This window comes from Ammospiza nelsoni, chromosome 9 (assembly GCF_027579445.1).
Source record: "Ammospiza nelsoni isolate bAmmNel1 chromosome 9, bAmmNel1.pri, whole genome shotgun sequence".
NCBI lineage: Eukaryota > Metazoa > Chordata > Aves > Passeriformes > Passerellidae > Ammospiza > Ammospiza nelsoni.
This window is the reverse complement of record NC_080641.1, coordinates 28,034,531-28,047,827: the sequence shown is the minus strand read 5'-3', so window position 1 is coordinate 28,047,827 and position 13,297 is coordinate 28,034,531. Positions and strand designations below refer to the sequence as shown.

Below are 13,297 nucleotides of genomic sequence, written 5' to 3'. Positions count from 1 at the left end.
TAACGCTTCCTGTTGCCGCGAGGAGCCGGCTCGAGCACGGTCGTGTTTCCTGGCGGGAGGCACGGCGGGCTCTCCGGCGCGTCGTGACCGCCGCGGCCCCGCCGCCCCCCGCACGCCGCCGGCATCGTGCGGGCTCCTGCGGCCGGGACACGGCCCGAGCCCGTGCAAACCTCTCCCACGGCCGCGGCCAGAGCGGGAGGCTGAGGGGAAGGAGTGAAAGGAAGAATAACAGCTCCGGCATTTCCCCCCGAGCCGGGCGCGCAGGTGGCGGGGAGACAATGGCGACCCCCGCGCCCCGGCCCCGCCGCCGGCCCCGCTCCACGGCAGGTGCGGCCGGGCCGGGCCGCCGCTTATCCCCGGGCCCCGCGCCCGGCCCGAGCCCCGCAGAGAGCACCGGGGGTGTCCCGGGAGGGGCTCAGCCCGGGCCCCTTTCCTGCCGCCCCGCGCCCGCCGTGATTTCGTTGATTTTCGGGTTCCCGGTGCCCGAGCTGTCCAAACCCGCTCGCCGCCGCCGCCTTTGGGGCCGCGCTACCCGCGGGTGCCCTGAGGAGCGGGGCTGGGACCCTCCAGCCACTCCTGCCTTCCCCCGTCCATGCCGGGTCCCTCGGGCATTTCGGGGAGCTTCTCACGCCTCCCGTCGCTTTGGGACCGCCGCGCAGGGCACCGCGACCCCCGCACCGCCCGCTCCGAGGGCACGGGGCTCTGCCCAGCCCGAGGGTCCCTGCCCAGCCCGGGGGTCCGTGTCCAGCCCGGGGCTCCGTGTCCAGCCCGGGGGTCCCTGCCCAGGCCGGGGGTCCCTGCCCAGCCCGGGGGTCCCTGCCCAGCCCGGGGGTCCCTGTCCGCCCGGGCCCGGAGCTCTCCGGGCCTGGCTGAGCCCCTGCCCCGACGGGGCGCGCAGCCGGCCCCGAGCTCCGGCTCCCGCAGCCCGGCCCCAGCCCCGCTGGATCCCCGCACTGCTGCAGGGCGAGCCAGGGCTCTTTTCTCCCTTCCCCAAGCCCCTCTCCTCCAGGGTCCGCCAATAACACCCCAAATTTCTCGAGGTGCCGGCTCGGCGCCCGCTCCGCTCACGGTGCCCAGCATCCCCCAGCTCGGCACGGATGCTCGGCCTCCTCCCACCCCAGAACGGGAGGCGAGACAGGGAGCTCGCCCCAGTTCAGCCCTTCAGCAAAAATACACAATACTGGGGGCGAAGGCTGGTGACTGGGGCCGGTTTTCTCCAAAACATCTCATTTCGATGTGCTTTATTTACCTCCTCTTGTCCCAAAGCAGCCCACACCCTTTCCCCCTCTCTCAACATCTCTAACAATTTATTTTGGCTCATTAAATTTAATTAAGAACGGAGTAGGTGTTCCATATTTAATAATAATAATAATAAACAGCAAAAAAAAGGGAAAAAAAAACAACAACGAAAAACTAGGGGCATAATAACCTCCAAGAGGACTAAAATAAAGAATCGCTATTCAGATGCAGGCAGCCACAGTGCAATTTTTTATTACTTTTTTTTTTCTTCTTCTTCTTTTTTTTTTTTTTTTAGTGTCTTTTTAAGAGCATCTAAGCACACACACATAAAAAGCTAGAAGGCATGCATTCCGGAGTTATTCCTATGCATATCCCTGCAATAATTTTCCGCTTTCCTTCGATAAAATTGCCAAATAATAATGAATCATTTCATAAATAATGGGTTTAGAAGCTTATCAGGGCAGGCGGGCCACTGCTGGGGTTTTATCTCTCTCGGCCACATTGCAGTAGTGTTCCGCTCTCCATACTAAATAGGAAACTGGACGTGATGTGGAATTAGAGCCTACCCAGCTGAAGCCACCCAACACTTACTACAAATATAGCCGCGATGCGTAGGCCACAAAATGGCTCCACTCACTTTTCCCAATGAAAAGCAAATGGTGAGTAAAGAGGAATCGGCTCCGCACGAGTCTGGGCGCTGGGGGCGGCGGGATGCGGGTTTGGGGGGCTCCGGAGGGCAGCGAAGGAGCTTTTGGGGGCTTCTGCCCCACATGAGAGACGAGAAAAAAAAACCACAAAATCTCTTCCACGGTTGGGTTTTAATCTGTTTTATTCTTTGATGCGGGGCCGCTGTGGAGGGGAATACGCTTTCCCCTTTGAAATCGCGGGGTGCGGCCGCCCCACGGCGCCGGGGCTGCGGCAGCGAGGGACGGGCTGGGGGCGCTGGGGGCGAAGCGACCCCCGGGCCCGGCTGCCCCTGCGCTCCCCAGGGACAGACAGCGGGACACGGCCCGGCCCACGGCCACAACCCGAGCGCTGCTCCCCGAAACCCCCATACCCCGCTCCCCGCCGCCCCTTCGTTTTGGGGCGATTTCCCTACAAAGGAGAGGTGCGCTTTAGGGTTGGAAATTTCCTGCCGATCGGCTGCTGGAAAACAAAAGGATTTTGCGAAGCAGAAACCAGCGGGCGGGGATTTAATGCCCCCCCTCCATTTTTTTCTAAACGAAACCACCCCAATTTAAGGCAAAATTCTGCTGATATAATTGCGGTTTTGCGTATTTCGTTTTTTAACAAATGCGGGAACAGACGGCATCGGGATTATTCATCTTTTTACGAAGGGGAAAACCTAATTTTTCGTGATTTCGTTGGCGGGTTGAGCCGGCCTCACCTTCCTGTGGCCGGGCGGCGGGGAGCGGGCTCACTCCGCCGGTGTGAGCTCTCTCGGTTGGTTCCTCGGCCGGTAACCGGCCCCTTGAGGAATTTCATTTGCCCCTTTAGGAATTAAATTTTCCAGCCGGACGTGGGAGAAACGCCGCCGCCGCTTCGTGCGAGCCCATCGGGAGAAAAACAACCCCGTGTCCGGCCCCGTCTGTGATTTCCTCCCGGGAAGACCGGGCTTGCAATGTGTCCAAAAAACCGCCCAATTCGCCCCAAATATAGGGCGCTTTTTTCATGCCTTTTTTTTTTTTTTTTTCTCTGTTTATTTTTATTTTTCCACGCCAGGCCATGGCCGTCGCTCGCTGTGGCCCCGTGTGCGAGGCGGCGGGGGGGACCCGGGGGTGGCCGCTGTCCCCTCTCCCAGGGGCCTCCCCGGGGTGCTGTCCCCTCCTTCCCTCTCCCGGGCACCTTTCTCCCTCCACTGATCTCCGGCAATCCGGACCCACGAGATCCACCCTCTCCTTTCTTTTTTTTTTTTTTTTTCTCCCCCCCTTCTCTTCCTCCCAGGATTTAGCAGTTTTATCCCGATGCGGGTGTCCTTCCTCTCTGTAAAGTCGTAAGTACCTTGAGGTGGGAGGAGTAAATTCAGCCTGACACTGAGAGCGCTTTTGTTGAAACAGGAGAGACTTGCGGTGTCCCTACTTAAATATGACACATGTGAGTAATCTCTTCCTATACAATATCGGAATAGGCAATTAGATTTTTCTTTCTAGAGGGCTGGCGGGAAGGTGGCCGGAGAGAAGGAGGAGAACTTGTGCTTTAGGTTGGGTGGTTGTAATTATTTTTATTTTATTTTCCAGAGAGAAAGTGATATATGGCCAAAAAAAACCCAATTGGTTTTTTGTTTTGGTTGTGTTCGGTTTGGGGGTTTTTTGGTGTTTTTTGGTTTTTTGTTTTTCCTCGCGACTCAGTTTATCAGAAACGGAATAAAAAATAACCCGGGGCAAAGGAGCGAGAAGGATGGGTGGCAGCTCTCTGCTCCGCGAAGCTCCTTATTTAAATAGAAACTAATAATCAATCAACCAAAACAACAACAAAAAAATCCAAAAACGAACGAGGGCATAAGTGGGAGATAAAGCATAGAAATAATCGCGATATGTGCCCGAGGCGCGAGGTGCCCTGTCGCGACAGCGTTTGTTCTGCGGGAGCAGGGGGACAATGCTGAGCGTGCGGCCGCGGTCGGGCCCCTTCCTCCTTCCTGCGGCAGCGAATGCGCGGGGGATTGACTCCGTTAGGGGCTGCGTTAAACCCCTCTCCCCCAAAAAGTGGTTTCATTTCGATAGTTTATAAATAACAATAAAAATAACCATGGGCGGAGAAGGAGCCGCCCGTGAGGATAAGGCCGCTACGGGCAGGCCGGGCGGTGACCGGGCTGGCTCCGCAGGGCAGCGAGCACCGCCGAAACGGGGATGGGGGACTCCAAAACGGGGAGAAATACCCCCAGAAAAGCGGGGATGGGTGCTGGGCCTCGGCTGTAATTTGGCCGCACAATTTAACCCGCACCCTCGGGCGCTGCCCGAGCCCGCTCTCTGCCCGTCGGTGCCGCTGTGAATCCCCGGCTCCGGCCCGTCCCCACCGTGCGGGACCGGGGCGCTGCCAGACGTCAAAGCCCCGCTCCGCCAGCCTCCGTGACGTCACGGCAGGGCCGGGGCGCCCCGTGACGTCACGGCACCCCACGGCTCGGCGGGGTGGAAGGACAGACCGCCCCCCCTCCCGCCAGCAAACCCCGAGTTATTTGGGGTGATCGGGAGCTCCCCCGTCTCTCCCCGACGAGGTGCGGGCCCCGTCGGGCGGTGCCGGTGCAGGGGCCGGCCCTGAGCGCTGCCTCTCTCCGCAGGACGATGGACAGGCCGCCCGCCCCGCCGCCCCCCAGTGACCCCCGCGATGCCCGCCCCGCCCGGCGGCACGACTCGGAAGCGGAGCCCACGAGCGAGCCCGAGAGCAGCCGCGGGGGCATGGAGGCGCCGGCGGACCCCCAGCTGCTGCTCAACGGGGCGGCCAAGGAGGCGGGCCGGCCCTCCCCCGGGCCCCCCGCCGCCGCCGTGCCCGTCATCGAGCTGGTGCGCAGGGGGGGCTCCCTGGACATAAAAAGCCGTGAGGCGGCGGGCGAGGCGATGCAGAGAGCGCCGGGAGCCGAGCCGTGCCGCGCCGCCGAGGCCGCCTGCGAGGCCCGCATGGTGCAGCTGAGCCCCCCCGCGCTCCCGCTGCAGCCCCCCGGCAGGGCCATGCTCTACAACCTGGGCCAGCCGCTGGCCACCATCAACAGGTCCGTGTGTCCCCCTCTGTCCCATCCCCACCCCGGAGCGGTGTCCCGGGGTGTCCCGCGCGGTGTTGGAGCGGCGGGAGGCGCGGGGGGGAGATGCGGGGGCAGAAGCAGCAGCATCCTTTCGTCTGCGCGGGGCTCGTCGCTAAAATCATCGCATCGCAGTTTGCACGCCAACTTTGCAAAGAGAGAAAGGGGAAAGGCGGGGGGAAATCAAAAAAAAAAAAAAAAAAAAAAGAAACGAAAAATTCGTTCCTCGAAGGAAAATAATTTGAGGGGTAAAGTCCTGGGTAGAGGGGAGGGGTCCGGCAATAAGCGGACGAGAACCGGTTTAGCTCTGCCAAGCTCCCCGGGCTCTCTCTGTTCTCCGACGAGTCCCGCAGATGAGCGAAGGGACAGCAAGGCTCTGACAGGGGCTGAGCCATCCCGGGGGTGTGCGGACGGACCCCACCTCGCCTCCCGGGGAAAGCTGCGGTCGGGGGACCGAGCGTGCCCCAAGTCCCGGGAATGGGGGGATTCTGCCCAAATCCGCAATCTTGGACTCCCCACGCCGCTCACATCCCCCTGCCCGCGCAGGGCTGGCGTCTCTCGCTGCGTGTCCCCGGCTGGCCGCGTGTGCTGCCACCGCACGACCCCGGGCTCGGCTTCGTGAGCCGCGATCTCGCCCCGAGGTCACGGAGCAGCTCCGCTTCCCGGCCGCCCGGGGCAGCCCCATCGGGCCAGGGGGATGTCGGTGCGTCCTCACGGCCTGTCCGCCTCTCTTTGCAGCGGGTTTTTCGGCGAACCCGACTCCTTCTCCATGTACGGCAGCAACCGGGTGAAGCGGAGACCCTCTCCGTACGAGATGGAGATCACCGACGGTGAGAGAATTTCGCTCCTGCGCCGCATTTTGGGCGGGAGGGGTGTCTCTGTCTGCCATGGGGGGAAAGTTCCTGAGCAATGCCACACTCTGGGACTAAACACCCAAAATATAAAAGGACCAAAACCCCAAAGCGTAAAACGCGAGCAGGATGCCCAGGGAGGCAGGGGGCTCTCCGGTAAGCAGAGCCCACAGCCATCCCCAGCAGCGTGCTCGCCGAGTTTGCCTGCACCCAGCACCCAGCGATGCCTGTGGCTAATTACATCCCTGTTCTGCGAATTACTTAGAAGTTAAATCCGAAAGAAGACAATAAATGCGTGTCTTTGTTGAGGTGCGGATCAGGGCCATTGCCATTGCGGTGAGATGTTGGGTCTCTAAAACCATTCCAGCCCAGAGGCGTTCGCCCTGCAGAGCACAGCCCTGGGCAGAAAGGATAACCTGCCTTTAAACCAGCTCCTGGGCATCCTACTCGCGTTTTAGGGTTTGCCTGCTACTGGCAGCAGGTTTGGGGTGTGCAAGGGGATCTCTGCCCACGCAAGGGGACACTCGCAAGAACGATTTGCACGTGGAAGGCCGGCCTGTTTATCTCTGCAGTTAATAGCTCGAACACGCTAGATTCGCTGAAACGTGTTTTATCTTTAGCGATTGGAAACACTTTATTTCAATTGCTGGACAATTAATTCTCCTCCTATGCAGCTAGCTGTCCCTTCCCTTCTACCCAGCTAATCTAAGATCGAATCATAACCTGCATCAGTCTAAAATAATGCATCCCGAAATGACAGGCTCAGGGTGTTATCAGCATTAATCAGAATCCTCTCCCCTCCCGCTCCTTTCAGACTGCAGCCCCGTGGGACAGGGGATGTTACAGCCCCAGTGCAAGAAGGGCTTTTTGTCTGGGTTTTACCATTTATGGGGAAAAGCCCATCAAATCTCGGTGCCTGACTAAAGCTTTGCACTTGCTATTAAATTACGTATTAAGGATTACAGAAATACTTGGTTGTAACCAAGTTTTTGAACACATAAAGTTTTGATGCAGGCGTACAGATTGGGCCCAGTCCTGCAGGTTCTGGTTCATGTGAATTTCCAAGATTGGACTCAACGTTTTTTGAGGGGCAAAAAGGGTATCAGATTATGTTGTGTAAACAGGAATAATTTGTAGGGATGGAATATCCCATGCTGAGGCACCTGTGTGGTCTGAGGCACTTTGCTCATTGCTCTGATGGGCACCTGATGGGTGACATCCAGGAGCATCACTCTCGAGGGTCCTCAGTCCTTGGGAACTGCAGAAGGGCAGGAAAGTCTTCCCAGACACTTAGTGGTTTTGTTTTTTTTCTGTGAGAGAATAAGTGGTGCGGTTTTTGTAGTAGTTCTTTATCTATTTTATGGAAATTTTGTTCCATTTAATATCTCTCTTAAAAATATTCAGAAGTGAAGATAAAAATGCAAAAAAGTATCTCTAAAAAAGTACATCCTGGAACTTTGGAAGATCTTCTTTTTATTAATTTCCCTCATATTTCTAATTTAAAAAAAAAAGCATCAGTCAATCCATTAGAACAAAATCCAGGCAAAAATTCTCATCTGATTGCTTGAATTAATTATGAGGCAAGTTTTTTTTTTTTTATGAGAAGTAGATTTTCTATTATAACACAGCTATGGGGCATTTTAATTTCCTCCACTGCTTGATATGTTTTGGCCAAAGCCTGATCTCTTTCTGAAAGATATGTTTAATTCAGTTGGTGCAGGAATCAAGAATTTGACTGGTGTTAGAACTTGTTTTATATATACTAAAGCTTGATTTGGGTGCCTATGGATGAAAATGAACAGGTGTTTTTTTGTTTTTATTTTTTTTTTTCTGATTTCTGACCAATTTATGAATAGATGCCTTTTAGTTATCAACTTCCAGTGAACAGAAACACATATTTGAAGACTGAAAGCCTCTTGAGGATTTTTTTTAAGGAGCAGTATCCAAGGTGTGGTTATTTCTCATACCCTTATGGGAGTAAATAGCTTTTGAGCACCATCTCTCTCTGGATTCAAACCCAGTTGCTTTGTCTTGTCTGGAAGGAGCAGTAAAGTGTTAAAAATGTAATATTATTTTAGTAGGATGTAGCACATTCTTCACTGCTTAATTGGCAGTGCTGCTGAGGTCCCTTTGGTCCCTGTCACCTTCCCCACAATCCTGTGGCACAGCAGGCTGCTGTGACACACCAGGGACAGAAAACCTTCCCTTTGCATGAGCTCTTGTACCTAAATTGATACCGAGGGCATTAGGGGCTGTTTGGGGGTGAATATTGCCTTTATTGAAGCATCACACTGGAATCCTAGAGGTCAGGGAGGTGTTTGTCATTTCTGCATCCCCCAGCTTGTCTCAGGGCCTTTTCGTGGCTTTAGGGGACTCCCAGCTCTGAGCACACCATGAGGAGGAGTGAGTTGTGAGGCTGCTCACATGCTGGAGAGGCTGGCAGCTTTAACTGGCTGATTGAGTGATTGAGGCTGTGTCCCCATGCAAACCCTGCAGGGCAGGGGGTTCTGAGGGGTGTGCTGGGCTGCAGGGACCCAGCTTCCCCCAAAGGGAAGAAATATGATGGCATCTGATGGCATCTGATCAGCTGGAACAAGGGATTCCACTTCTCCTGTTGTGCAAGGTGGGATTTGCTGAGGTACAGCCTGCCCATGATACTCATAAAAAGTCACACCTGTTTGGTTCCTGTGCCACAGCCAAGGCAGCCAAGAGTTGTGGTAGAAAAGAATAAAGGTGTTTAAATGTGCCCTGGGGGGCTGGTTCTGCTGTGTGATGTCAGAACTGTGGCTTGAACTGCTCACCAAGGCCAGGGACTTGTTCCCACCAGGAGGGAGAAGTTAGGCAGGTGTCACAGAGTGGGGGATACAGGACAGAGATGGGGGAATGGGAATTCCATGGTCCTTTGGGGTAAATCTCACCAATATGTAACCTGCAAGGCTTTGCTTCCCACTCTGTGGTGATTTTTCATTGTATGTGATGCTTCCTATCCCATGGGAATTTCTGCCCTGGTCATTCTTCCAGATTTTCATGAGATTGATGTGACCTTCCATTGTTGATGTCTCCTGGAGGAGATGATGGGAAGGATGTAATAATAAAAGCATCTTGTGATAGTGTTCCCTCATGTGAGCTGGTTTCCATGGACCCAAGGACCTGCAATCCTGATTTGCAGCACTGCTGCTCCTGCAGAACAGTATTTTTCAGCAGATGTGCTTTTGGGTCTCTCCTAGCACAGAGACAAAGCTTTTCTCATGCACACCAGGAGGTGCCCTGATGTGCTGAAAGGAGAATTGGTGTGCTTTGTGCCTTCCTCCTGTGTAGCATTCCCTCTCAGAAACATGGATGTAAAATTTCAAGGTGTAATTGGAGGTCACACGTAATTAGGGCAAGCAGACACCTCCAGCAATTTGAAGCCCCTTCTCCAATCATTGTCAGAGGGAGTTTTTGCCCAGTGGCAGTGGTGACAGAGAGCAGGCAGCCCTCAGGTCAGCTGTGAATCTGTTCCAAACAGGGATCACCCTTCCAGCAGGACACTGCCTCCACTCTGTGGTCAGTGTGGTCATTTCCTACCTGTCCTCATTGCTATGGGACAAATCCCACCACCCCATTTCATTCAGAGGCTGCTCCAACCCCCTGGTGTCTCTCAGCAGCGAAGACCTCTGGATCTCAGAGTTGTCAGAACCTCTGCTCAAGCTGATTTCCTCCTGTCCCAGTGGTGTGTTCTTTAGACAATTTTTGGGGTAGAAAATAAAGCCATCTAGTGAGATAAACTTTTAATAGGACCATGGTTGCTGAGTTATCCTTGTTGATGAGATGAGATACTCTAAAATTACAGCAGCCTTCTGCACACATATCATGGCCTAAGCCTTCTTCCTAGGAGAGGTAAATTTCAATACCTGAGGAGACATCCAAAGAGATGCAACTCCATTTTTCCCTTCCACTGAATTGAACAGAAGTTATGGCATTCTCAGCTCATGGGGTCAGCTTCCACTTAGCTAGAAACTCTTGTTTCACTGCCTTGCTGATTAAACCTCACTAAAATTAGTGAGTTAGTTAATTTGCAAAGCAGTGACCTATTCTGCAAAGTAATACGTGTTGAATCCAGTTCCTAATTGTGCATGGTTGGCGTTGCAGGCCCTCACACGAAGGTGGTTCGTCGCATCTTCACCAACAGCCGGGAGAGGTGGAGGCAGCAGAACGTCAACGGGGCCTTCGCGGAGCTGCGCAAGCTCATCCCCACCCACCCGCCCGACAAGAAGCTCAGCAAGAACGAGATCCTGCGCCTGGCCATGAAATACATCAACTTCCTGGCCAAGCTGCTCAACGACCAGGAGGAAGAAGGAAACCAAAGGGGCAAGGTGAGCAAAGACTCGGGGATAGTCCAGGAAGACCTCCTGCAGGACATGCTGTCCCCCAACTCCAGCTGTGGCAGCTCTCTGGACGGGGCGGCGAGCCCAGACAGCTTCACGGAAGAGCACGAGGCGCTGGACTCGAAGCACACGCGCAGCCTGCACCACGCCATCCTCCCCGTAGAAGGCAACGCGCAGCGGTGATGACCCCCACGCTGCTCCCCGAGGGCCACGGGGGACAGGCCGGGCCTGTGCAGCGGCTGGAACTTGTGCCTGTGGGATTTGTGGCTCTGCCTTTCCCCGGGAGCTCGCTCTGCCCAGCCCAGCGCGCTGGCTGAGGACCAGCCCAGCCCAGATGAACGCTGGGGGTTTAGGTACGCGACCGTACGGAGGAGAAAAGCGTTGAGGTCGTCTTCGTTGTACAGAACTGCTTGGGATGGGACTCTGAGGAGGGGAAGGAGACGTGGCTGGCGCCTCTCCGGCATTTAGAGGGTTCCCAGACCGCTTGGTGAGCGTCTCTTTGCAAACATCCATCTGGGTGAGACATGGAACTCCTCTTCCTCTGCCCGCGGAGGCCGCCGGCGCTTTCCAGCTCCATGTGGTGCTGGAAACTGCTGCATCACACCAGTGCTGCAGCGCTCCTCCAGCCTGAGCACATCCAGCTGGTCTGAGCAGGAGCTTGGCCACATATTCCTGTTGTCCGAGAGCTTTTGACTGTATCTTTTTAAAGAGGTGAAAAAATACTCTCAGCAAAAGAACTATTAAAAGGATTTAGACTATTTCTTTTTCTCTTCTTTTTTCTTTCTTTCTTTTTTTTTTTTTTTTTTCCCTTCCCTTTCTTCCTTTCTCTTCTATCTGATTTTGGATTGTTTGGGCTTGTTGTATTTATGATGTGGGATTACTTCCGTTTAACACTGTCATGCAGTATCCATGAATGAAAAGGTACATAGGTATTTTCTGCCACCCTCCCAGTCCCTGATTCTTCTGCTGGTTACACTCAGCAGGTGAATTTCAAGCCTGCTGTGGTCTCCTAGGGTTTTTCCAGTGGTTTCTGTAGGGCCAGAGCTTCTCTCCAGAAAGATGAATTTCAGAGTTGGTAAAGGAAGAAAATATTTGCTAGTGAAGTATCTCTTTGGACTGGGGGATTTTTAAATTCAAAAAAGCAAAAAAAAAAAAGGTCAAAAGGAGTCAATGATGTATCAACAGTGTGCGTGTACATAGGGTTATAAAAAGCTTTTTTGATGGTATGCTTTGAATTTTTTGGTTTTATTTTGTGAAATGGTGGTTCAGCTGTGCCAATGCCCACAGTGTGGACAATAGTGCTGGATTTATTCTGGTGTTAGGAAGGTCCTCTCCTCTTGAGGCTGGTGGGAGTCCACAGCCTCTCTGAATCTTGGGGGAAGCAGTAAAAGAGTGGTGGGATTAGCCTGCACTCCTGAGTGATAAAATTGCTGCAAAGCTGATCTCTGTGACTTGGCTGATCCCCTGACCCTGCTGCCCCTCAGGACGATGTTTGGGAAATGGGAGAGCAGGGGAGCAGGAGGCTGCTGCTGCTGCAGTGGGAGCTGAGAGCCACACCTTGCCACCCCTGCTGCATCAGGCCACCTCTCACCAGCCCATCTCCTGAGCCTGATGGAGCAACTGCCCCAAACCCATCCTGTCCCCCTGCACACGTGTCAGGGCACAGAAATCCCTACCATGATACAGCAGGAAAAAACCCCAAACCCACACACAAATCTCCTTTGGAAGGGAATAAATCTCTCTGAGTGGGGACACCTTCCACCACACTCGTGCCTTCCCAAGGATGCTGAGGTACAAGGGAACACAGAGAATTTGAGTGGGTGTCTGCAAGCCCATCCAGGCTTAATTCAGAGCCCTGCCATTTCCATCCCTGCTTGGTTTTGATGCCTCTTTGTAAATAATAGGGAAGAGTCTGGCATGTGGCTTGGCATGCTAGGCAGAATTAGTTGCCTGGGAAGGAATCCTAGCCCATGCAAGGATTTCCAGCATAGCCCCCAAATTTTTGGAAAGCACCAATCTCCCCCATCCTAAACTGGGGAAAAGGAGGAAAACTCTTGGGTCTGGATTGCCTGTGCAGGGTTTTTTATGAGAGGGGGGGACCAGGGAAGGTGCTGGGGGTGAGGAGGCGATGCTGAGGGAGAGGTTGGACTGGTACTGGTGCCAGGGCTAGGAGAGACAAGCAGGGGGCTGCCAGGGTGCCCTCGGGGTGAGAGGGGAGTAGGGGGGTGCTGTCACACAGGTAAAGCCGTTCCTGGTTCCCAAGTAACCCTGGGTGGGTATGTGGGGTTTTACACCCTTGTTATTAACCTGATGCAAGAAAATAAAACAATTCACCCTCAGACACCCCTCATTCCACACAAATCCATTGCTTCCTGTCTGTGTCTTCTGGGGAGCTGCACACTTGGGGAAATGGTACAACCTTGTCAGCACCCCAAACACCCCCAGACACCGAGCAGGGAGCGCTGCAGGTCCCCGGGGCATGTACAGTTGTACTTTAATTGTGATTTGAATGGTACATTTCCTCTGCCCACCTCTCCTCCTGCCTGCTTCACCTCTCGCTCTGTGGCCCATCACCCCCATTCCTGTCGGGAGCAGCGCCCTGCGGCAGTGTCGTACCGTGTGAGTGAATTCCTGCCTTACCAGTTTTGGTTTTTTCAGCCCCATCCCTCTCTCTGCCGCCCTCCCCTTGGATTTCTGCATTTTTTCTGCAGAAATGAAGTAACCAGACCTGGTACCCTGAGTCTCAACCCACTGTGGACGTGCTATTTAGAAAACACATTTGTTGTAATGTGTGTGTATATATAAATATATATATATAATGAATATATCAAGAATATTTCTAAATAAAGTTTTACAAAGCAGCCTCCACTCGCTGTCTGCCTCTATCCCACCTCATCCCTCGAATCCATCATTAGTTTGGAGCTCCATCCCTGAACGTCGTGGGGTGAAGATGCTGGGGTGGCCCATTCTCAGCCAGCCAAAGACATGAACGGGCAGCAAAAAGCGTTGCAGAAGGATCTGCTAATTGTGTTTTTTTTTTTTTTTTTGCTTGCTTGACTCACACGGTCCAGCCTGGGCGGGGGAAGAGCTGGCAGGAAGGAAGGCGGGCG

General features: G+C 54.1%; 1 protein-coding gene across 4 annotated transcripts; it reads left to right on the top strand.

Annotated features, from left to right (window-relative positions):
• The first annotated feature begins 1,583 nt into the window (after nucleotides 1–1,583).
• Nucleotides 1,584–13,048, top strand: TAL1 (TAL bHLH transcription factor 1, erythroid differentiation factor). Of its 4 annotated transcripts, XM_059477829.1 has the most exons (4): nucleotides 1,642–1,898; nucleotides 4,514–4,942; nucleotides 5,708–5,799; nucleotides 9,952–13,048. In XM_059477829.1, the coding sequence occupies exons 1-4, from the start codon at nucleotides 1,885–1,887 to the stop codon at nucleotides 10,368–10,370; spliced, it is 954 nt and encodes a 317-aa protein (XP_059333812.1). In that variant the 5' UTR covers nucleotides 1,642–1,884; the 3' UTR covers nucleotides 10,371–13,048. The 4 variants fall into 4 exon arrangements, with proteins under 4 accessions (XP_059333810.1, XP_059333811.1, XP_059333812.1 ...); XM_059477828.1 differs by lacking the exons at nucleotides 5,708–5,799; nucleotides 9,952–13,048 and adding an exon at nucleotides 3,184–3,333 and having other exon boundaries at nucleotides 1,586–1,898; nucleotides 4,514–5,690; XM_059477831.1 differs by lacking the exon at nucleotides 4,514–4,942 and having other exon boundaries at nucleotides 1,654–1,898.
• Nucleotides 13,049–13,297: the final 249 nt, after the last annotated feature.